General features: G+C 43.4%; 1 protein-coding gene and 1 long non-coding RNA gene across 4 annotated transcripts in view; both read left to right on the top strand.

The window, feature by feature from the left end:
• LOC143490262 (uncharacterized) overlaps positions 1-27814 on the top strand; it is a 54666-nt gene that overhangs the window by 25644 nt on the left and 1208 nt on the right. For 2 of the 3 annotated variants that reach the window (XM_076988885.1, XM_076988884.1), the window contains one exon: positions 26730-27191. In XM_076988885.1, the coding sequence (XP_076845000.1) occupies positions 26730-27191 (462 nt within the window). The remainder of the gene's footprint in view (positions 1-26729; positions 27192-27814) is intronic. The other variant, XM_076988886.1, reaches the window with a different exon arrangement.
• Positions 14395-25745, top strand: LOC143490264 (uncharacterized). Its single transcript, XR_013124912.1, has 2 exons — positions 14395-24744; positions 24835-25745. It is a non-coding gene; the product is annotated as an uncharacterized LOC143490264 (long non-coding RNA).

Raw genomic sequence — 27814 nt, 5'->3', positions numbered from 1 at the left:
CAGTTCTGATATAGTTTCACATGGAGATGTGAGTACTGACACAGTATCACACTCAGATGTCACTGCTGACTCAGTATCACACTCAGATGTCAGTGCTGATACAGTATTAGAATCAGAAACCAGTCCAGACACAGTCCTACACTCAGACGTCAGTCCTGACACATTGTTACAATCAGATAGCAGTTGTGACATACTCTTACAATCAGTGAGTCCTGACACATTCTTACAAGAAGAGACCAGTTCTGATAAAGTTTCACACACAGATGTGAGTACTGACACAGTATCACACTCAGATGTCAGTGCTGATACTGTATTAGAATCAGACACTAGTCTTGACACAGTATCACACTCAGATGTCACTGCTGACTCAGTATCACACTCAGATGTCAGTGCTGATACTGTATTAGAATCAGACACCAGTCTTGACACAGTATCACACTCAGATGTCAGTGCGGATAAAGTATTAGAATCAGAAACCAGTCCAGACACAGTCGAACACTCAGATGTGAGTCGTGACAAAGCGTCACACTCAGATGTCAGTGCTGATACTGTATTAGAATCAGAAACCAGTCCAGACACAGTCCTACACTCAGACCTCAGTCCTGACACAGTGTTACAATCAGACAGCAGTTCTGATACAGTCTTGCAATTAGACGCAAGTCCTGCCTTAGTATCAGACTCAGATGTCAGTGCGGATAGAGTATTAGAATCAGACACCAGTCCAGACACAGTCCTACACTCAGATGTCAGTACTGACACAGTGTTACAGTCAGACAGCAGTTGTGACATACTCTTACAATCAGAAAGTCCTGACACATTCTTACAAGAAGAGACCAGTTCTGATATAGTTTCACATGGAGATGTGAGTACTGACACAGTATCACACTCAGATGTCACTGCTGACTCAGTATCACACTCAGATGTCAGTGCTGATACAGTATTAGAATCAGAAACCAGTCCAGACACAGTCCTACACTCAGACGTCAGTCCTGACACATTGTTACAATCAGATAGCAGTTGTGACATACTCTTAGAATCAGAAAGTCCTGACACATTCTTACAAGAAGAGACCAGTTCTGATACAGTTTCACACGCAGATGTGAGTACTGACACAGTATTACACTCAGATGTAAGTACTGACACAGTATCAGACTCAGATGTCACTGCTGATGCAGTATTAGAATCAGACACCACTCTTGACACAGTATCACACTCAGATGTCAGTGCTGATACAGTATTGCAATCACACACCAGTCCAGACACAGTCGAACACTCAGATGTGAGTCCTGACAAAGCGTCACAATCAGATGTCAGAGCTGATACAGTATTGCAATCACACACCAGTCCAGACACAGTCGAACACTCAGATGTGAGTCCTGACAAAGCGTCACAATCAGATGTCAGTGCTAATACAGTATTACAATCACACACCAGTCCAGACACAGTCCTACATTCAGATGTGAGTCCTGTCACAGTATCACACTCAGATGTCAGTGCTGATACTGTATTAGAATCAGACACCAGCCCAGATACAGTCCTACACGCAGACGTAAGTCCTGACACAGTGTTACCAGCAGACACCAGTTCTGATACAGTTTCACACTCAGAGATCAGTCCTGACAAAGTGTCACACTCAGATGTGAGTACTGAGACAGTATCACACTCAGATGTCAGTGCTGATATAGTATTAAAATTAGACATCAATCCTGACACAGTATTACACTCAGATGTCAGTGCTGATACAGAATTAGAATCAGACACCAGTCCTGACACAGTATCACACTCAGATGTCAGTGCTGATACTGTATTAGAATCAGAAACCAGTCCAGACACAGTCCTACACTCAGACCTCAGTCCTGACACAGTGTTACAATCAGACAGCAGTTCTGATACAGTCTTGCAATTAGACGCAAGTCCTGCCTTAGTATCAGACTCAGATGTCAGTGCGGACAGAGTATTAGAATCAGACACCAGTCCAGACACAGTCCTACACTCAGATGTCAGTACTGACACAGTGTTACAGTCAGACAGCAGTTGTGACATACTCTTACAATCAGAAAGTCCTGACACATTCTTACAAGAAGAGACCAGTTCTGATATAGTTTCACATGGAGATGTGAGTACTGACACAGTATCACACTCAGATGTCACTGCTGACTCAGTATCACACTCAGATGTCAGTGCTGATAAAGTATTAGAATCAGAAACCAGTCCAGACACAGTCCTACACTCAGACGTCAGTCCTGACACATTGTTACAATCAGATAGCAGTTGTGACATACTCTTACAATCAGAGAGTCCTGACACATTCTTACAAGAAGAGACCAGTTCTGATACAGTTTCACACACAGATGTGAGTACTGACACAGTATCACACTCAGATGTCAGTGCTGATACTGTATTAGAATCAGACACTAATCTTGACACAGTATCACACTCAGATGTCACTGCTGACTCAGTATCACACTCAGATGTCAGTGCTGATACTGTATTAGAATCAGACACCAGTCTTGACACAGTATCACACTCAGATGTCAGTGCGGATAAAGTATTAGAATCAGAAACCAGTCCAGACACAGTCGAACACTCAGATGTGAGTCGTGACAAAGCGTCACACTCAGATGTCAGTGCTGATACTGTATTAGAATCAGAAACCAGTCCAGACACAGTCCTACACTCAGAGCTCAGTCCTGACACAGTGTTACAATCAGACAGCAGTTGTGACATACTCTTAGAATCAGAAAGTCCTGACACATTCTTACAAGAAGAGACCAGTTCTGATACAGTTTCACACGCAGATGTGAGTACTGACACAGTATCACACTCAGATGTAAGTGCTGACACAGTATCAGACTCAGATGTCACTGCTGATGCAGTATTAGAATCAGACACCACTCTTGACACAGTATCACACTCAGATGTCAGTGCAGATACAGTATTGCAATCACACACCAGTCCAGACACAGTCGAACACTCAAATGTGAGTCCTGACAAAGCGTCACAATCAGATGTCAGTGCTAATACAGTATTACAATCACACACCAGTCCAGACACAGTCCTACATTCAGATGTGAGTCCTGTCACAGTATCACACTCAGATGTCAGTGCTGATACTGTATTAGAATCAGACACCAGCCCAGATACAGTCCTACACGCAGACGTAAGTCCTGACACAGTGTTATCAGCAGACACCAGTTCTGATACAGTTTCACACTCAGAGATCAGTCCTGACAAAGTGTCACACTCAGATGTGAGTACTGAGACAGTATCACACTCAGATGTCAGTGCTGATATAGTATTAAAATTAGACATCAATCCTGACACAGTATTACACTCAGATGTCAGTGCTGATACAGAATTAGAATCAGACACCAGTCCTGACACAGTATCACACTCAGATGTCAGTGCTCATACTGTATTAGAATCAGACACCAGCCCAGACACAGTCGAACACTCAGATGTGAGTCGTGACAAAGCGTCACACTCAGATGTCAGTGCTGATACTGTATTAGAATCAGAAACCAGTCCAGACACAGTCCTACACTCAGACCTCAGTCCTGACACAGTGTTACAATCAGACAGCAGTTGTGACATACTCTTAGAATCAGAAAGTCCTGACACATTCTTACAAGAAGAGACCAGTTCTGATACAGTTTCACACGCAGATGTGAGTACTGACACAGTATTACACTCAGATGTAAGTACTGACACAGTATCAGACTCAGATGTCACTGCTGATGCAGTATTAGAATCAGACACCACTCTTGACACAGTATCACACTCAGATGTCAGTGCTGATACAGTATTGCAATCACACACCAGTCCAGACACAGTCGAACACTCAGATGTGAGTCCTGACAAAGCGTCACAATCAGATGTCAGAGCTGATACAGTATTGCAATCACACACCAGTCCAGACACAGTCGAACACTCAGATGTGAGTCCTGACAAAGCGTCACAATCAGATGTCAGTGCTAATACAGTATTACAATCACACACCAGTCCAGACACAGTCCTACATTCAGATGTGAGTCCTGTCACAGAATCACACTCAGATGTCAGTGCTGATACTGTATTAGAATCAGACACCAGCCCAGATACAGTCCTACACGCAGACGTAAGTCCTGACACAGTGTTACCAGCAGACACCAGTTCTGATACAGTTTCACACTCAGAGATCAGTCCTGACAAAGTGTCACACTCAGATGTGAGTACTGAGACAGTATCACACTCAGATGTCAGTGCTGATATAGTATTAAAATTAGACATCAATCCTGACACAGTATTACACTCAGATGTCAGTGCTGATACAGAATTAGAATCAGACACCAGTCCTGACACAGTATCACACTCAGATGTCAGTGCTGATACTGTATTAGAATCAGAAACCAGTCCAGACACAGTCCTACACTCAGACCTCAGTCCTGACACAGTGTTACAATCAGACAGCAGTTCTGATACAGTCTTGCAATTAGACGCAAGTCCTGCCTTAGTATCAGACTCAGATGTCAGTGCGGACAGAGTATTAGAATCAGACACCAGTCCAGACACAGTCCTACACTCAGATGTCAGTACTGACACAGTGTTACAGTCAGACAGCAGTTGTGACATACTCTTACAATCAGAAAGTCCTGACACATTCTTACAAGAAGAGACCAGTTCTGATATAGTTTCACATGGAGATGTGAGTACTGACACAGTATCACACTCAGATGTCAGTGCTCATACTGTATTAGAATCAGACACCAGCCCAGACACAGTCGAACACTCAGATGTGAGTCCTGACAAAGCGTCATATTCAGATGTCAGAGCTGAAACAGTATTACAATCACACACCAGTCCAGACACAGTCCTTCACGCAGATGTAAGTCCTGACACAGTGTTACAATCAGACAGCAGTTCTGATACAGTCTTGCAATTAGACGCAAGTCCTGCCTTAGTATCAGACTCAGATGTCAGTGCGGATAGAGTATTAGAATCAGACACCAGTCCAGACACAGTCCTACACTCAGACGTCAGTCCTGACACATTGTTACAATCAGATAGCAGTTGTGACATACTCTTACAATCAGAGAGTCCTGACACATTCTTACAAGAAGAGACCAGTTCTGATACAGTTTCACACACAGATGTGAGTACTGACACAGTATCACACTCAGATGTCAGTGCTGATACTGTATTAGAATCAGACACTAGTCTTGACACAGTATCACACTCAGATGTCAGTGCGGATAAAGTATTAGAATCAGAAACCAGTCCAGACACAGTCGAACACTCAGATGTGAGTCGTGACAAAGCGTCACACTCAGATGTCTGTGCTGATACTGTATTAGAATCAGAAACCAGTCCAGAAACAGTCCTACATTCAGACCTCAGTCCTGACACAGTGTTACAATCAGACAGCAGTTGTGACATACTCTTAGAATCAGAAAGTCCAGACACATTTTTACAAGAAGAGACCAGTTCTGATACAGTTTCACACGCAGATGTGAGTACTGACACAGTATTACACTCAGATGTAAGTGCTGACACAGTATCGGACTCAGATGTCACTGCTGATGCAGTATTAGAATCAGACACCACTCTTGACACAGTATCACACTCAGATGTCAGTGCAGATACAGTATTGCAATCACACACCAGTCCAGACACAGTCGAACACTCAGATGTGAGTCCTGACAAAGCGTCACAATCAGATGTCAGTGCTAATACAGTATTACAATCACACACCAGTCCAGACACAGTCCTACATTCAGATGTGAGTCCTGTCACAGTATCACACTCAGATGTCAGTGCTGATACTGTATTAGAATCAGACACCAGCCCAGATACAGTCCTACACGCAGACGTAAGTCCTGACACAGTGTTACCAGCAGACACCAGTTCTGATACAGTTTCACACTCAGAGATCAGTCCTGACAAAGTGTCACACTCAGATGTGAGTACTGAGACAGTATCACACTCAGATGTCAGTGCTGATATAGTATTAAAATTAGACATCAATCCTGACACAGTATTACACTCAGATGTCAGTGCTGATACAGAATTAGAATCAGACACCAGTCCTGACACAGTATCACACTCAGATGTCAGTGCTGATACTGTATTAGAATCAGAAACCAGTCCAGACACAGTCCTACACTCAGACGTCAGTCCTGACACATTGTTACAATCAGATAGCAGTTGTGACATACTCTTACAATCAGAGAGTCCTGACACATTCTTACAAGAAGAGACCAGTTCTGATACAGTTTCACACACAGATGTGAGTACTGACACAGTATCACACTCAGATGTCAGTGCTGATACTGTATTAGAATCAGACACTAGTCTTGACACAGTATCACACTCAGATGTCACTGCTGACTCAGTATCACACTCAGATGTCAGTGCTGATACTGTATTAGAATCAGACACCAGTCTTGACACAGTATCACACTCAGATGTCAGTGCTGATACTGTATTAGAATCAGAACCCAGTCCAGACACAGTCCTACACTCAGACCTCAGTCCTGACACAGTGTTACAATCAGACAGCAGTTGTGACATACTCTTAGAATCAGAAAGTCCTGACACATTCTTACAAGAAGAGACCAGTTCTGATACAGTTTCACACGCAGATGTGAGTACTGACACAGTATCACACTCAGATGTAAGTGCTGACACAGTATCAGACTCAGATGTCACTGCTGATGCAGTAGTAGAATCAGACACCACTCTTGACACAGTATCACACTCAGATGTCAGTGCAGATACAGTATTGCAATCACACACCAGTCCAGACACAGTCGAACACTCAAATGTGAGTCCTGACAAAGCGTCACAATCAGATGTCAGTGCTAATACAGTATTACAATCACACACCAGTCCAGACACAGTCCTACATTCAGATGTGAGTCCTGTCACAGTATCACACTCAGATGTCAGTGCTGATACTGTATTAGAATCAGACACCAGCCCAGATACAGTCCTACACGCAGACGTAAGTCCTGACACAGTGTTACCAGCAGACACCAGTTCTGATACAGTTTCACACTCAGAGATCAGTCCTGACAAAGTGTCACACTCAGATGTGAGTACTGAGACAGTATCACACTCAGATGTCAGTGCTGATATAGTATTAAAATTAGACATCAATCCTGACACAGTATTACACTCAGATGTCAGTGCTGATACAGAATTAGAATCAGACACCAGTCCTGACACAGTATCACACTCAGATGTCAGTGCTGATACTGTATTAGAATCAGAAACCAGTCCAGACACAGTCCTACACTCAGACCTCAGTCCTGACACAGTGTTACAATCAGACAGCAGTTCTGATACAGTCTTGCAATTAGACGCAAGTCCTGCCTTAGTATCAGACTCAGATGTCAGTGCGGATAGAGTATTAGAATCAGACACCAGTCCAGACACAGTCCTACACTCAGACGTCAGTCCTGACACAGTGTTACAGTCAGACAGCAGTTGTGACATACTCTTACAATCAGAAAGTCCTGACACATTCTTACAAGAAGAGACCAGTTCTGATATAGTTTCACATGGAGATGTGAGTACTGACACAGTATCACACTCAGATGTCAGTGCTGATACTGTATTAGAATCAGACACTAGTCTTGACACAGTATCACACTCAGATGTCAGTGCTGACTCAGTATCACACTCAGATGCCAGTGCTGATACTGTATTAGAATCAGACACCAGTCTTGACACAGTATCACACTCAGATGTCAGTGCGGATAAAGTATTAGAATCAGAAACCAGTCCAGACACAGTCGAACACTCAGATGTGAGTCGTGACAAAGCGTCACACTCAGATGTCAGTGCTGATACTGTATTAGAATCAGAAACCAGTCCAGACACAGTCCTACACTCAGACCTCAGTCCTGACACAGTGTTACAATCAGACAGCAGTTGTGACATACTCTTAGAATCAGAAAGTCCTGACACATTCTTACAAGAAGAGACCAGTTCTGATACAGTTTCACACGCAGATGTGAGTACTGACACAGTATCACACTCAGATGTAAGTGCTGACACAGTATCAGACTCAGATGTCACTGCTGATGCAGTATTAGAATCAGACACCACTCTTGACACAGTATCACACTCAGATGTCAGTGCAGATACAGTATTGCAATCACACACCAGTCCAGACACAGTCGAACACTCAAATGTGAGTCCTGACAAAGCGTCACAATCAGATGTCAGTGCTAATACAGTATTACAATCACACACCAGTCCAGACACAGTCCTACATTCAGATGTGAGTCCTGTCACAGTATCACACTCAGATGTCAGTGCTGATACTGTATTAGAATCAGACACCAGCCCAGATACAGTCCTACACGCAGACGTAAGTCCTGACACAGTGTTATCAGCAGACACCAGTTCTGATACAGTTTCACACTCAGAGATCAGTCCTGACAAAGTGTCACACTCAGATGTGAGTACTGAGACAGTATCACACTCAGATGTCAGTGCTGATATAGTATTAAAATTAGACATCAATCCTGACACAGTATTACACTCAGATGTCAGTGCTGATACAGAATTAGAATCAGACACCAGTCCTGACACAGTATCACACTCAGATGTCAGTGCTCATACTGTATTAGAATCAGACACCAGCCCAGACACAGTCGAACACTCAGATGTGAGTCCTGACAAAGCGTCATATTCAGATGTCAGAGCTGAAACAGTATTACAATCACACACCAGTCCAGACACAGTCCTTCACGCAGATGTAAGTCCTGACACAGTGTTACAATCAGACAGCAGTTCTGATACAGTCTTGCAATTAGACGCAAGTCCTGCCTTAGTATCAGACTCAGATGTCAGTGCGGATAGAGTATTAGAATCAGACACCAGTCCAGACACAGTCCTACACTCAGATGTCAGTACTGACACAGTGTTACAGTCAGACAGCAGTTGTGACATACTCTTACAATCAGAAAGTCCTGACACATTCTTACAAGAAGAGACCAGTTCTGACATAGTTTCACATGGAGATGTGAGTACTGACACAGTATCACACTCAGATGTCACTGCTGACTCAGTATCACACTCAGATGTCAGTGCTGATACAGTATTAGAATCAGAAACCAGTCCAGACACAGTCCTACACTCAGACGTCAGTCCTGACACATTGTTACAATCAGATAGCAGTTGTGACATACTCTTACAATCAGTGAGTCCTGACACATTCTTACAAGAAGAGACCAGTTCTGATAAAGTTTCACACACAGATGTGAGTACTGACACAGTATCACACTCAGATGTCAGTGCTGATACTGTATTAGAATCAGACATTAGTCTTGACACAGTATCACACTCAGATGTCACTGCTGACTCAGTATCACACTCAGATGTCAGTGCTGATACTGTATTAGAATCAGACACCAGTCTTGACACAGTATCACACTCAGATGTCAGTGCTGATACTGTATTAGAATCAGAAACCAGTCCAGACACAGTCCTACACTCAGACCTCAGTCCTGACACAGTGTTACAATCAGACAGCAGTTCTGATACAGTCTTGCAATTAGACGCAAGTCCTGCCTTAGTATCAGACTCAGATGTCAGTGCGGATAGAGTATTAGAATCAGACACCAGTCCAGACACAGTCCTACACTCAGATGTCAGTACTGACACAGTGTTACAGTCAGACAGCAGTTGTGACATACTCTTACAATCAGAAAGTCCTGACACATTCTTACAAGAAGAGACCAGTTCTGATATAGTTTCACATGGAGATGTGAGTACTGACACAGTATCACACTCAGATGTCACTGCTGACTCAGTATCACACTCAGATGTCAGTGCTGATACAGTATTAGAATCAGAAACCAGTCCAGACACAGTCCTACACTCAGACGTCAGTCCTGACACATTGTTACAATCAGATAGCAGTTGTGACATACTCTTACAATCAGAGAGTCCTGACACATTCTTACAAGAAGAGACCAGTTCTGATACAGTTTCACACACAGATGTGAGTACTGACACAGTATCACACTCAGATGTCAGTGCTGATACTGTATTAGAATCAGACACTAGTCTTGACACAGTATCACACTCAGATGTCACTGCAGACTCAGATGTCAGTGCTGATACTGTATTAGAATCAGACACCAGTCTTGACACAGTATCACACTCAGATGTCAGTGCGGATAAAGTATTAGAATCAGAAACCAGTCCAGACACAGTCGAACACTCAGATGTGAGTCGTGACAAAGCGTCACACTCAGATGTCTGTGCTGATACTGTATTAGAATCAGAAAGCAGTCCAGACACAGTCCTACATTCAGACCTCAGTCCTGACACAGTGTTACAATCAGACAGCAGTTGTGACATACTCTTAGAATCAGAAAGTCCTGACACATTTTTACAAGAAGAGACCAGTTCTGATACAGTTTCACACGCAGATGTGAGTACTGACACAGTATTACACTCAGATGTAAGTGCTGACACAGTATCGGACTCAGATGTCACTGCTGATGCAGTATTAGAATCAGACACCACTCTTGACACAGTATCACACTCAGATGTCAGTGCAGATACAGTATTGCAATCACACACCAGTCCAGACACAGTCGAACACTCAGATGTGAGTCCTGACAAAGCGTCACAATCAGATGTCAGTGCTAATACAGTATTACAATCACACACCAGTCCAGACACAGTCCTACATTCAGATGTGAGTCCTGTCACAGTATCACACTCAGATGTCAGTGCTGATACTGTATTAGAATCAGACACCAGCCCAGATACAGTCCTACACGCAGACGTAAGTCCTGACACAGTGTTACCAGCAGACACCAGTTCTGATACAGTTTCACACTCAGAGATCAGTCCTGACAAAGTGTCACACTCAGATGTGAGTACTGAGACAGTATCACACTCAGATGTCAGTGCTGATATAGTATTAAAATTAGACATCAATCCTGACACAGTATTACACTCAGATGTCAGTGCTGATACAGAATTAGAATCAGACACCAGTCCTGACACAGTATCACACTCAGATGTCAGTGCTGATACTGTATTAGAATCAGAAACCAGTCCAGACACAGTCCTACACTCAGACCTCAGTCCTGACACAGTGTTACAATCAGACAGCAGTTCTGATACAGTCTTGCAATTAGACGCAAGTCCTGCCTTAGTATCAGACTCAGATGTCAGTGCGGATAGAGTATTAGAATCAGACACCAGTCCAGACACAGTCCTACACTCAGATGTCAGTACTGACACAGTGTTACAGTCAGACAGCAGTTGTGACATACTCTTACAATCAGAAAGTCCTGACACATTCTTACAAGAAGAGACCAGTTCTGATATAGTTTCACATGGAGATGTGAGTACTGACACAGTATCACACTCAGATGTCACTGCTGACTCAGTATCACACTCAGATGTCAGTGCTGATACAGTATTAGAATCAGAAACCAGTCCAGACACAGTCCTACACTCAGACGTCAGTCCTGACACATTGTTACAATCAGATAGCAGTTGTGACATACTCTTACAATCAGAGAGTCCTGACACATTCTTACAAGAAGAGACCAGTTCTGATACAGTTTCACACACAGATGTGAGTACTGACACAGTATCACACTCAGATGTCAGTGCTGATACTGTATTAGAATCAGACACTAGTCTTGACACAGTATCACACTCAGATGTCACTGCAGACTCAGATGTCAGTGCTGATACTGTATTAGAATCAGACACCAGTCTTGACACAGTATCACACTCAGATGTCAGTGCGGATAAAGTATTAGAATCAGAAACCAGTCCAGACACAGTCGAACACTCAGATGTGAGTCGTGACAAAGCGTCACACTCAGATGTCTGTGCTGATACTGTATTAGAATCAGAAAGCAGTCCAGACACAGTCCTACATTCAGACCTCAGTCCTGACACAGTGTTACAATCAGACAGCAGTTGTGACATACTCTTAGAATCAGAAAGTCCTGACACATTTTTACAAGAAGAGACCAGTTCTGATACAGTTTCACACGCAGATGTGAGTACTGACACAGTATTACACTCAGATGTAAGTGCTGACACAGTATCGGACTCAGATGTCACTGCTGATGCAGTATTAGAATCAGACACCACTCTTGACACAGTATCACACTCAGATGTCAGTGCAGATACAGTATTGCAATCACACACCAGTCCAGACACAGTCGAACACTCAGATGTGAGTCCTGACAAAGCGTCACAATCAGATGTCAGTGCTAATACAGTATTACAATCACACACCAGTCCAGACACAGTCCTACATTCAGATGTGAGTCCTGTCACAGTATCACACTCAGATGTCAGTGCTGATACTGTATTAGAATCAGACACCAGCCCAGATACAGTCCTACACGCAGACGTAAGTCCTGACACAGTGTTACCAGCAGACACCAGTTCTGATACAGTTTCACACTCAGAGATCAGTCCTGACAAAGTGTCACACTCAGATGTGAGTACTGAGACAGTATCACACTCAGATGTCAGTGCTGATATAGTATTAAAATTAGACATCAATCCTGACACAGTATTACACTCAGATGTCAGTGCTGATACAGAATTAGAATCAGACACCAGTCCTGACACAGTATCACACTCAGATGTCAGTGCTGATACTGTATTAGAATCAGAAACCAGTCCAGACACAGTCCTACACTCAGACCTCAGTCCTGACACAGTGTTACAATCAGACAGCAGTTCTGATACAGTCTTGCAATTAGACGCAAGTCCTGCCTTAGTATCAGACTCAGATGTCAGTGCGGATAGAGTATTAGAATCAGACACCAGTCCAGACACAGTCCTACACTCAGACGTCAGTCCTGACACAGTGTTACAGTCAGACAGCAGTTGTGACATACTCTTACAATCAGAAAGTCCTGACACATTCTTACAAGAAGAGACCAGTTCTGATATAGTTTCACATGGAGATGTGAGTACTGACACAGTATCACACTCAGATGTCAGTGCTGATACTGTATTAGAATCAGACACTAGTCTTGACACAGTATCACACTCAGATGTCAGTGCTGACTCAGTATCACACTCAGATGCCAGTGCTGATACTGTATTAGAATCAGACACCAGTCTTGACACAGTATCACACTCAGATGTCAGTGCGGATAAAGTATTAGAATCAGAAACCAGTCCAGACACAGTCGAACACTCAGATGTGAGTCGTGACAAAGCGTCACACTCAGATGTCAGTGCTGATACTGTATTAGAATCAGAAACCAGTCCAGACACAGTCCTACACTCAGACCTCAGTCCTGACACAGTGTTACAATCAGACAGCAGTTGTGACATACTCTTAGAATCAGAAAGTCCTGACACATTCTTACAAGAAGAGACCAGTTCTGATACAGTTTCACACGCAGATGTGAGTACTGACACAGTATCACACTCAGATGTAAGTGCTGACACAGTATCAGACTCAGATGTCACTGCTGATGCAGTATTAGAATCAGACACCACTCTTGACACAGTATCACACTCAGATGTCAGTGCAGATACAGTATTGCAATCACACACCAGTCCAGACACAGTCGAACACTCAAATGTGAGTCCTGACAAAGCGTCACAATCAGATGTCAGTGCTAATACAGTATTACAATCACACACCAGTCCAGACACAGTCCTACATTCAGATGTGAGTCCTGTCACAGTATCACACTCAGATGTCAGTGCTGATACTGTATTAGAATCAGACACCAGCCCAGATACAGTCCTACACGCAGACGTAAGTCCTGACACAGTGTTATCAGCAGACACCAGTTCTGATACAGTTTCACACTCAGAGATCAGTCCTGACAAAGTGTCACACTCAGATGTGAGTACTGAGACAGTATCACACTCAGATGTCAGTGCTGATATAGTATTAAAATTAGACATCAATCCTGACACAGTATTACACTCAGATGTCAGTGCTGATACAGAATTAGAATCAGACACCAGTCCTGACACAGTATCACACTCAGATGTCAGTGCTCATACTGTATTAGAATCAGACACCAGCCCAGACACAGTCGAACACTCAGATGTGAGTCCTGACAAAGCGTCATATTCAGATGTCAGAGCTGAAACAGTATTACAATCACACACCAGTCCAGACACAGTCCTTCACGCAGATGTAAGTCCTGACACAGTGTTACAATCAGACAGCAGTTCTGATACAGTCTTGCAATTAGACGCAAGTCCTGCCTTAGTATCAGACTCAGATGTCAGTGCGGATAGAGTATTAGAATCAGACACCAGTCCAGACACAGTCCTACACTCAGATGTCAGTACTGACACAGTGTTACAGTCAGACAGCAGTTGTGACATACTCTTACAATCAGAAAGTCCTGACACATTCTTACAAGAAGAGACCAGTTCTGACATAGTTTCACATGGAGATGTGAGTACTGACACAGTATCACACTCAGATGTCACTGCTGACTCAGTATCACACTCAGATGTCAGTGCTGATACAGTATTAGAATCAGAAACCAGTCCAGACACAGTCCTACACTCAGACGTCAGTCCTGACACATTGTTACAATCAGATAGCAGTTGTGACATACTCTTACAATCAGTGAGTCCTGACACATTCTTACAAGAAGAGACCAGTTCTGATAAAGTTTCACACACAGATGTGAGTACTGACACAGTATCACACTCAGATGTCAGTGCTGATACTGTATTAGAATCAGACATTAGTCTTGACACAGTATCACACTCAGATGTCACTGCTGACTCAGTATCACACTCAGATGTCAGTGCTGATACAGTATTAGAATCAGAAACCAGTCCAGACACAGTCCTACACTCAGACGTCAGTCCTGACACATTGTTACAATCAGATAGCAGTTGTGACATACTCTTACAATCAGTGAGTCCTGACACATTCTTACAAGAAGAGACCAGTTCTGATAAAGTTTCACACACAGATGTGAGTACTGACACAGTATCACACTCAGATGTCAGTGCTGATACTGTATTAGAATCAGACACTAGTCTTGACACAGTATCACACTCAGATGTCACTGCTGACTCAGTATCACACTCAGATGTCAGTGCTGATACTGTATTAGAATCAGACACCAGTCTTGACACAGTATCACACTCAGATGTCAGTGCGGATAAAGTATTAGAATCAGAAACCAGTCCAGACACAGTCGAACACTCAGATGTGAGTCGTGACAAAGCGTCACACTCAGATGTCAGTGCTGATACTGTATTAGAATCAGAAACCAGTCCAGACACAGTCCTACACTCAGACCTCAGTCCTGACACAGTGTTACAATCAGACAGCAGTTCTGATACAGTCTTGCAATTAGACGCAAGTCCTGCCTTAGTATCAGACTCAGATATCAGTGCGGATAGAGTATTAGAATCAGACACCAGTCCAGACACAGTCCTACACTCAGATGTCAGTACTGACACAGTGTTACAGTCAGACAGCAGTTGTGACATACTCTTACAATCAGAAAGTCCTGACACATTCTTACAAGAAGAGACCAGTTCTGATATAGTTTCACATGGAGATGTGAGTACTGACACAGTATCACACTCAGATATCACTGCTGACTCAGTATCACACTCAGATGTCAGTGCTGATACAGTATTAGAATCAGAAACCAGTCCAGACACAGTCCTACACTCAGACGTCAGTCCTGACACATTGTTACAATCAGATAGCAGTTGTGACATACTCTTACAATCAGAGAGTCCTGACACATTCTTACAAGAAGAGACCAGTTCTGATACAGTTTCACACACAGATGTGAGTACTGACACAGTATCACACTCAGATGTCAGTGCTGATACTGTATTAGAATCAGACACTAGTCTTGACACAGTATCACACTCAGATGTCACTGCTGACTCAGTATCACACTCAGATGTCAGTGCTGATACTGTATTAGAATCAGACACCAGTCTTGACACAGTATCACACTCAGATGTCAGTGCGGATAAAGTATTAGAATCAGAAACCAGTCCAGACACAGTCGAACACTCAGATGTGAGTCGTGACAAAGCGTCACACTCAGATGTCAGTGCTGATACTGTATTAGAATCAGAAACCAGTCCAGACACAGTCCTACACTCAGACCTCAGTCCTGACACAGTGTTACAATCAGACAGCAGTTGTGACATACTCTTAGAATCAGAAAGTCCTGACACATTCTTACAAGAAGAGACCAGTTCTGATACAGTTTCACACGCAGATGTGAGTACTGACACAGTATTACACTCAGATGTAAGTACTGACACAGTATCAGACTCAGATGTCACTGCTGATGCAGTATTAGAATCAGACACCACTCTTGACACAGTATCACACTCAGATGTCAGTGCTGATACAGTATTGCAATCACACACCAGTCCAGACACAGTCGAACACTCAGATGTGAGTCCTGACAAAGCGTCACAATCAGATGTCAGAGCTGATACAGTATTAGAATCAGACACCAGTCCAGACACAGTCGAACACTCAGATGTGAGTCCTGACAAAGCGTCACAATCAGATGTCAGTGCTAATACAGTATTACAATCACACACCAGTCCAGACACAGTCCTACATTCAGATGTGAGTCCTGTCACAGTATCACACTCAGATGTCAGTGCTGATACTGTATTAGAATCAGACACCAGCCCAGATACAGTCCTACACGCAGACGTAAGTCCTGACACAGTGTTATCAGCAGACACCAGTTCTGATACAGTTTCACACTCAGAGATCAGTCCTGACAAAGTGTCACACTCAGATGTGAGTACTGAGACAGTATCACACTCAGATGTCAGTGCTGATATAGTATTAAAATTAGACATCAATCCTGACACAGTATTACACTCAGATGTCAGTGCTGATACAGAATTAGAATCAGACACCAGTCCTGACACAGTATCACACTCAGATGTCAGTGCTCATACTGTATTAGAATCAGACACCAGCCCAGACACAGTCAAACACTCAGATGTGAGTCCTGACAAAGCGTCATATTCAGATGTCAGAGCTGAAACAGTATTACAATCACACACCAGTCCAGACACAGTCCTTCACGCAGATGTAAGTCCTGACACAGTGTTACAATCAGACAGCAGTTCTGATACAGTCTTGCAATTAGACGCAAGTCCTGCCTTAGTATCAGACTCAGATGTCAGTGCGGATAGAGTATTAGAATCAGACACCAGTCCAGACACAGTCCTACACTCAGATGTCAGTACTGACACAGTGTTACAGTCAGACAGCAGTTGTGACATACTCTTACAATCAGAAAGTCCTGACACATTCTTACAAGAAGAGACCAGTTCTGATATAGTTTCACATGGAGATGTGAGTACTGACACAGTATCACACTCAGATGTCACTGCTGACTCAGTATCACACTCAGATGTCAGTGCTGATACAGTATTAGAATCAGAAACCAGTCCAGACACAGTCCTACACTCAGATGTCAGTGCTGATACAGTATTAGAATCAGAAACCAGTCCAGACACAGTCCTACACTCAGACGTCAGTCCTGACACATTGTTACAATCAGATAGCAGTTGTGACATACTCTTACAATCAGAGAGTCCTGACACATTCTTACAAGAAGAGACCAGTTCTGATATAGTTTCACATGGAGATGTGAGTACTGACACAGTATCACACTCAGATGTCACTGCTGACTCAGTATCACACTCAGATGTCAGTGCTGATACAGTATTAGAATCAGAAACCAGTCCAGACACAGTCCTACACTCAGATGTCAGTGCTGATACAGTATTAGAATCAGAAACCAGTCCAGACACAGTCCTACACTCAGACGTCAGTCCTGACACATTGTTACAATCAGATAGCAGTTGTGACATACTCTTACAATCAGAGAGTCCTGACACATTCTTACAAGAAGAGACCAGTTCTGATACAGTTTCACACACAGATGTGAGTACTGACACAGTATCACACTCAGATGTCAGTGCTGATACTGTATTAGAATCAGACACCAGTCTTGACACAGTATCACACTCAGATGTCAGTGCGGATAAAGTATTAGAATCAGAAACCAGTCCAGACACAGTCGAACACTCAGATGTGAGTCGTGACAAAGCGTCACACTCAGATGTCAGTGCTGATACAGTATTAGAATCAGAAACCAGTCCAGACACAGTCCTACACTCAGACGTCAGTCCTGACACATTGTTACAATCAGATAGCAGTTGTGACATACTCTTACAATCAGTGAGTCCTGACACATTCTTACAAGAAGAGACCAGTTCTGATAAAGTTTCACACACAGATGTGAGTACTGACACAGTATCACACTCAGATGTCAGTGCTGATACTGTATTAGAATCAGACACTAGTCTTGACACAGTATCACACTCAGATGTCACTGCTGACTCAGTATCACACTCAGATGTCAGTGCTGATACTGTATTAGAATCAGACACCAGTCTTGACACAGTATCACACTCAGATGTCAGTGCGGATAAAGTATTAGAATCAGAAACCAGTCCAGACACAGTCGAACACTCAGATGTGAGTCGTGACAAAGCGTCACACTCAGATGTCAGTGCTGATACTGTATTAGAATCAGAAACCAGTCCAGACACAGTCCTACACTCAGACCTCAGTCCTGACACAGTGTTACAATCAGACAGCAGTTCTGATACAGTCTTGCAATTAGACGCAAGTCCTGCCTTAGTATCAGACTCAGATGTCAGTGCGGATAGAGTATTAGAATCAGACACCAGTCCAGACACAGTCCTACACTCAGATGTCAGTACTGACACAGTGTTACAGTCAGACAGCAGTTGTGACATACTCTTACAATCAGAAAGTCCTGACACATTCTTACAAGAAGAGACCAGTTCTGATATAGTTTCACATGGAGATGTGAGTACTGACACAGTATCACACTCAGATGTCACTGCTGACTCAGTATCACACTCAGATGTCAGTGCTGATACAGTATTAGAATCAGAAACCAGTCCAGACACAGTCCTACACTCAGACGTCAGTCCTGACACATTGTTACAATCAGATAGCAGTTGTGACATACTCTTACAATCAGAGAGTCCTGACACATTCTTACAAGAAGAGACCAGTTCTGATACAGTTTCACACACAGATGTGAGTACTGACACAGTATCACACTCAGATGTCAGTGCTGATACTGTATTAGAATCAGACACTAGTCTTGACACAGTATCACACTCAGATGTCACTGCTGACTCAGTATCACACTCAGATGTCAGTGCTGATACTGTATTAGAATCAGACACCAGTCTTGACACAGTATCACACTCAGATGTCAGTGCGGATAAAGTATTAGAATCAGAAACCAGTCCAGACACAGTCGAACACTCAGATGTGAGTCGTGACAAAGCGTCACACTCAGATGTCAGTGCTGATACTGTATTAGAATCAGAAACCAGTCCAGACACAGTCCTACACTCAGACCTCAGTCCTGACACAGTGTTACAATCAGACAGCAGTTGTGACATACTCTTAGAATCAGAAAGTCCTGACACATTCTTACAAGAAGAGACCAGTTCTGATACAGTTTCACACGCAGATGTGAGTACTGACACAGTATTACACTCAGATGTAAGTACTGACACAGTATCAGACTCAGATGTCACTGCTGATGCAGTATTAGAATCAGACACCACTCTTGACACAGTATCACACTCAGATGTCAGTGCTGATACAGTATTGCAATCACACACCAGTCCAGACACAGTCGAACACTCAGATGTGAGTCCTGACAAAGCGTCACAATCAGATGTCAGTGCTAATACAGTATTACAATCACACACCAGTCCAGACACAGTCCTACATTCAGATGTGAGTCCTGTCACAGTATCACACTCAAATGTCAGTGCTGATACTGTATTAGAATCAGACACCAGCCCAGATACAGTCCTACACGCAGACGTAAGTCCTGACACAGTGTTACCAGCAGACACCAGTTCTGATACAGTTTCACACTCAGAGATCAGTCCTGTCAAAGTGTCACACTCAGATGTGAGTACTGAGACAGTATCACACTCAGATGTCAGTGCTGATATAGTATTAAAATTAGACATCAATCCTGACACAGTATTACACTCAGATGTCAGTGCTGATACAGAATTAGAATCAGACACCAGTCCTGACACAGTATCACACTCAGATGTCAGTGCTGATACTGTATTAGAATCAGACACCAGCCCAGACACAGTCGAACACTCAGATGTGAGTCCTGACACAGTGTTACACTCAGATGTAAGTGCTGACACAGTATCAGACTCAGATGTCACTGCTGATGCAGTATTAGAATCAGACACCACTCTTGACACAGTATCACACTCAGATGTCAGTGCAGATACAGTATTGCAATCACACACCAGTCCAGACACAGTCGAACACTCAGATGTGAGTCCTGACAAAGCGTCACAATCAGATGTCAGTGCTAATACAGTATTACAATCACACACCAGTCCAGACACAGTCCTACATTCAGATGTGAGTCCTGTCACAGTATCACACTCAAATGTCAGTGCTGATACTGTATTAGAATCAGACACCAGCCCAGATACAGTCCTACACGCAGACGTAAGTCCTGACACAGTGTTACCAGCAGACACCAGTTCTGATACAGTTTCACACTCAGAGATCAGTCCTGTCAAAGTGTCACACTCAGATGTGAGTACTGAGACAGTATCACACTCAGATGTCAGTGCTGATATAGTATTAAAATTAGACATCAATCCTGACACAGTATTACACTCAGATGTCAGTGCTGATACAGAATTAGAATCAGACACCAGTCCTGACACAGTATCACACTCAGATGTCAGTGCTGATACTGTATTAGAATCAGACACCAGCCCAGACACAGTCGAACACTCAGATGTGAGTCCTGACAAAGCGTCATATTCAGATGTCAGAGCTGAAACAGTATTACAATCACACACCAGTCCAGACACAGTCCTTCACGCAGATGTAATTCCTGACAAAGTGTTACAATCAGACAGCAGTTCTGATACAGTCTTGCAATTAGACGCAAGTCCTGCCTTAGTATTACACTCAGATGTAAGTGCTGACACAGTATCAGACTCAGATGTCACTGCTGATGCAGTATTAGAATCAGACACCACTCTTGACACAGTATCACACTCAGATGTCAGTGCAGATACAGTATTGCAATCACACACCAGTCCAGACACAGTCGAACACTCAGATGTGAGTACTGACACAGTATCACACTCAGATGTCAGTGCTGATACTATATTAGAATCAGACATCAGCCCAGATACAGTCCTACACACAGATGTAAGTCCTGACACAGTGTTACCAGCAGACACCAGTCCTGACAAAGTGTCACACTCAGATGTGAGTACTGAGACAGTATCACACTCAGATGTCAGTGCTGATACAGTATTAAAATTAGACATCAATCCTGACACAGTATTACACTCAGATGTCATTGCTGATACAGAATTAGAATCAGACAATAGTCCTGACACAGTATCACACTCAGATGTCAGTGCTGATATTGTATTAGAATCAGACACCAGTCCAGACACAGTCGAACACTCAGATGTCAGTGCTGACACTGTAATAGAATCACACACCAGCCCAGACACAGTCGAACACTCAGATGTGAGTCCTGACAAAGCGTCATATTCAGATGTCAGAACTGAAACAGTATTACAATCACACACCAGTCCAGACACAGTCCTTCACGCAGATGTAAGTCCTGACACAGTGTTACAATCAGACAGCAGTTCTGATACAGTCTTGCAATTAGACGCAAGTCCTGCCTTAGTATCAGACTCAGATGTCAGTGCGGATAGAGTATTAGAATCAGACACCAGTCCAGACACAGTCCTACACTCAGACCTCAGTCCTGACACAGTGTTACAGTCAGACAGCAGTTGTGACATACTCTTACAATCAGAAAGTCCTGACACATTCTTACAAGAAGAGACCAGTTCTGATACAGTTTCACGTGGAGATGTGAGTACTGACACAGTATCACACTCAGATGTCAGTGCTGATACAGTATTAGAATCAGACACCAGTCTTGACACAGTATCACACTCAGATGTCAGTGCTGATACAGTATTAGAATCAGAAACCAGTCCAGACACAGTCCTACACTCAGATGTGAGTCCTGTCACAGTATCACACTCAGATGTCAGTGCTGATACAGTATTAGAATCAGACACCAGTCTTGACACAGTATCACACTCAGATGTCAGTGCTGATACTGTAATAGAATCAGACACCAGTCCAGACACAGTCGAACACTCAGATGTGAGTCGTGACAAAGCGTCACACTCAGATGTCAGTGCTGATACTGTATTAGAATCAGACACCAGTCTTGACACAGTATCACACTCAGATGTAGGTGCTGATACAGTATTGCAATCACACACCAGTACTGACACAGTCCTACACTCAGACAGCAGTTGTGACATACTCTTAGAATCAGAAAGTCCTGACACATTCTTAAAAGAAGAGAGGAGTTCTGATAAAGTTTCACACTTAGATGTGAGTACTGAGACAGTATTAGAATCAGACACCAGTCCAGAAACAGTCGACCACTCAGATGTGAGTCCTGACAAAGCGTCACAATCAGATGTCAGAGCTGATACAGTATTAGAATCAGACACCCGTCCAGACACAGTCAAACACTCAGATGTGAGTCCTGACAAAGCATCACAATCAGATGTCAGTTCTAATACAGTATTACAATCACACACCAGTCCAGACACAGTCCAACATTCAGATGTGAGTCCTGTCACAGTATCACACTCAGATGTCAGTGCTGATACTGTCTTAGAATCAGACACCAGTCCAGACACAGTCGAACACTCAGATGTCAGTGCTGATACAGTATTAGAATCAGACACCAGCCCAGACACAGTTGAACACTCAGATGTGAGTCCTGACAAAGCGTCATATTCAGATGTCAGTGCTGAAACAGTTTTACAATCACACACCAGTCCAGACACAGTCCTTCATGCAGATGTAAGTCCTGACACAGGGTTACAATCAGACAGCAGTTCTGACACAGTCTTGCAATCAGACACAAGTCCTGCCTCAGTATCACACTCAGATGTCAGTGCTGATACTGTATTAGAATCAGACACCAGTCTTGACACAGTATCACACTCAGATGTCAGTGCTGATACAGTATTAGAATCAGAAACCATTCCAGACACAGTACTACACTCAGACGTCAGTCCTGACACAGTGTTACAATCAGACAGCAGTTGTGACATACTCTTAGAATCAGAAAGTCCTGACACATTCTTACAAGAAGAGACCAGGTCTGATACAGTTTCACACGCAGGTGTGAATACTGACACAGTATCACACTCAGATGTTGATACAGTATTAGAATCAGACACCAGCCCAGACACAGTCGAACACTCAGATGTGAGTCCTGACAAAGCGTCATATTCAGATGTCATTACTGATACAGTATTACAATCGCACACCAGTCCAGACACAGTCCTACACGCAGATGTAAGTCCTGACACAGTGTTACAAGCAGACAGCAGTTCTGACACATTATCACACTCAGATGTTAGTGCTGATACAGCATTAGAATCAGACACCAGTCCAGACACCATCTTACACTCAGATGTCAGACCTGACACAGTGTTACAATCAGACAACAGTTGTGACATACTCTTACAATCAAAAAGTCCTGACACGTTCTTACAAGAATGGACCAGTTCTGATGCAGTTTTACACTCACATGTCAGTGCTGATACTGAATTAGAATCAGACACCAGTCCAGACACAGTCCTACACTCAAACGTAGGTCCTGACACAATGTTACAGTCAGACAGCAGTTCTGACACAGTATCACACTCAGATGTGAGTGCGCATACAGTAGTACAATCAAAAAGCATTCCTGACAAAGAATCACACTCAGATGTCAGTGCTGATACAGTATTACAATTACACACCAGTCCAGACACATTATCACAGTCAGATATCATTGCTGATACATTATTAGAATTAGACACCAGCCCAGTCACAGTCAAACACTCACATGTGAGTCCTGACAAAGCTTCACAATCAGATGTCAGTGCTGATGCAGAATTACAATCACACACCAATCCAGACACAGTCTTACATTCAGATGTGAGTCCTGACACAGTATCACACTCAGATTTCAGTGCTGATACTGTATTAGAATCAGACACCCTTCTTGACACAGTATCACACTCAGATGTCAGTGCTTATACAATATTAGAATCATACACCAGTCCAGACACAGTCCTACACTCAGATGTGGGTCTTCACACAGTATCACACTCAGATGTCAGTCCTGATACTGTATTAAAATCAGACACCAGTCTTGACACAGTATCACACTCAGATATCAGTGCTGATACAGTATTACAATCACACACCAGTCCAGACACAGTCCTTTATGCAGATGTAAGTCCTGACACAATGTTACAATCAGACATCAGTTCTGACACAGTCTTGCAATCAGACGCAAGTCCTGCCTCAGTATCAGACTCAGATGTCAGTGCGGATAGAGTATTAGAATCAGACACCAGTCCAGACACTGTGCTACACTCAGACGTCAGTCCTGACACAGTGTTACAATCAGACAGTAGTTATGACATATTCTTACAATCAGAAAGTCCTGACACGTTTTTACAAGAAGGGATCTGTTCTGGAGTTTCACACTCGGATGTCAGTGCGGATACAATATTAGAATCAGACACCAGGCCAGACAAAGTCCGACAATCAGATGTGAGTATTGACACCGTATCACATTCATATGTCAGTGCAGTTACAATATTAGAATCAGACACCAGTCCTGACACAGTATCACACTCAGATGTCAGTGCTGATACTGTATTAGAGTCTGACACCAGCCCAGACACAGTCGAACACTCAGATTTGAGTCCTGACACAGTATCACACTCGGATGTCAGTGGTGATACAGTATTAGAATCAAATACCAGTACTGACACAGCATCACACTTAGATGTCAGTGCTGATAATGTATTAGAATCAGACACCAGCCAAGACACAGTCGAACACTCAGGTGTGAGTCCTGACATAGTATCACACTCAGATGTTAGTGGTCATACAGTTTTAGAATTAGACACCAATACTGACACAGCATCACACTCAGATGTCAGTGCTGATACTGTATTAGATTCAGACACCAGTCCTGACACAGTCGAACACTCAGATGTCAGTGCGGATACAATATTAGAAACAGACACCAGGCCAGACAAAGTCCTACAATCAGATGTGAGTCTTGACACCATATCACATTCATATGTCAGTGCAGATACAGTATTAGAATCAGACACCAGTGCTGACACAGTATCACACTTAGATGTCAGTGCTGATACTGTATTAGAATCTGACACCAGCCCAGACACAGTCAAACACTCAGATGTGAGTCCTGACATAGTATCACACTCAGATGTTAGTGCTGATATTGTATTAGAATCAGACACCAGTCCAGACATAGTCCAACACTTAGATGTGAGTCCTGACCCAGTATCACACTCAGATGTCAGTGCTGATATAGTATTAGAAACAGACACCAGTCCTGACACAGTATCACACTCAGATGACAGTGCTGCTTCTGTTTTGGAATCAGACACCAGTCCTGACACAGTATCACACTCAGATTTCAGTGCTGATACAGTATTAGAATCAGACACCAGTCCTGACACAGTATCACACTCAGATGTCAGTGCTGATACATTATTAGAATCAGACACCAGCCCAGACACAGTCGAAAACTCAGATGTGAGCCCTGACAAAGCGTCACAATCAGATGTCAGTGTTGATACAGTGTTTCAATCAGACAGTAGTTCTGACACAGTGTTACAATCAGACACCAGTTGTGTTACATTTTCACACTCAGAAACCAGTCCACACACAGTCCTACACTCAGATGTCAGTCCTGACACAGACCTTCAATCAGACACTAATTGTGACATTCTCTTACCATCAGACAGCAGTCCTCACACAATCTTACAACCAGACATCAGTCCTGACACAGTCTTACAACCAGATACCAGTCCTGATACAGTATTACAATTAGACACCAGTCCTGACACATTTTTACTATCAGACACCAGTTCTGATACAGTGACACACTCAGAAACCAGTCCTGACACAGTCTTACACTCAGACAGCAGTCCAGAGTCTGTTTCACTCTCAGATGTCAGTCCAGTATTACAATCAGACACCAGTCCTGACACTGTGTTACAAACAGATGTGTGTCCTGACACAGCATCTCACTCATATGTCAGTCCTGATACAGGATTTCAATCAGACACCACTCCAGGCACAGTATCAAACTCAGAAACCAGTCCTGACACAGTCCTACACTCAGATGTCAGTCCTGACACAGACCTACATCCAGACACCAGTTGTGATGCAGTGTTACAATCAGACGTCAGTTCTGACACAGTTTTGCAATCAAACAGTAGTCCTGACACAGTCCGACCCTCATACAGCTGTCCTGATAAAGTCTTACGCTCAGATACCAGTCCTGACTGCATTTATTCCCAGTCTGATCCACATGTCCACGCATCACCCGATACTGTCCCAGTCACATCAGATTCTCAATCTTGTCAAGAATATGGAACAGAGATTTGTGATTCAAATGACCAGTCCACCCCAACTGGAGGCTGTAATCAAAATGCAAGCAATGATCGCAATTCACTTTGTTCATGTCCAGATTTCGACAGTGCTTTACCGACCAATGAGGTGGAATCAGAACCAGCCATTTCAGGTCACCCAGAACATTCCCTGCCTGGAGATTTCACAGCTTTTATCGACCCTTTGGCTGCTGTCTCAGAGAAAGAAAAAGGTCTGGTATGTTGCTTGAATATCAGCCTAGACACTGAGGATACCACCACTTCATCCACAGGCGTAGATGAACCTGCAGGGGGAGACACCCATATATCTGAAACAGAGCAGACAACTGAGAACATGAAGGAAAAGGGAAGAGATGACAGAGAAGTGGAAGAAGGTGAATGTGCAGAGGAAGAGAGTGACACAGAGGAGCTAGAGTGTGAACCAGCAGTGTGGCACACCGCGGAGCTCAAACCCCGCCCCTCTTGTGCATCTGAAGACAGGTTTGAAACATCACCAGAAGAGGAGGACCTTGAAGCTGTCAGTCACAGTCCAGAAGACACAGGTGACTAAAACGACAGTAACTTTTGCATGCATTGAAAATGTTTACTGAACAGGCACAGTGATATTCTAAAAGCTCCTGTATCTCACCTGGCAGCACAAGTGGAGCCAGTAACACCAAGTACAGGGGTCACATGTACTGTCCAAACTCATAAATATACACTATACTGCCAAAAGTATTAGCTCATTTTCCTTGACTCACATATGAGCTTAAGTGACATCCCATTCCAAATCCATAGGGTTCAATATGACGTTGGTCCACCCTTTGCAGCTAGAACAGCTATAACTCTTTTGGGAAAGCTGTCCACAAGGTTTAGGAGTGTGTTTATGGGTATTTTTGACCATTCTTCCAGAAGCGCATTTATGAGGTCACATACTGATGTTGGACGAGAAGGCCTGGTTCTCCGCTCGAGTTCACCCCAAAGGTGTTTTATCTGGTTGAGGTCAGGACTGGTTGAGGCCAGTCAAGTTCATCCACACCAAACTGTCATCTATGCCTTTATGGACCTTGCTTCATGCACTGATGCACAGTCTGTTGGAAGAGGAAGCGGCCAACTCCAAACCATTCCCACAAAGTTGGGAGCATGGAATTGTCCAAAATGTCCTGGTATGCTGAAGCATTCAGAG

Source organism: Brachyhypopomus gauderio, unplaced genomic scaffold (genome assembly GCF_052324685.1).
Source record: "Brachyhypopomus gauderio isolate BG-103 unplaced genomic scaffold, BGAUD_0.2 sc64, whole genome shotgun sequence".
Taxonomy (NCBI): domain Eukaryota; kingdom Metazoa; phylum Chordata; class Actinopteri; order Gymnotiformes; family Hypopomidae; genus Brachyhypopomus; species Brachyhypopomus gauderio.
Note: the sequence above shows the minus strand (reverse complement) of the source record. Positions and strands in the feature narration are given on the sequence as shown.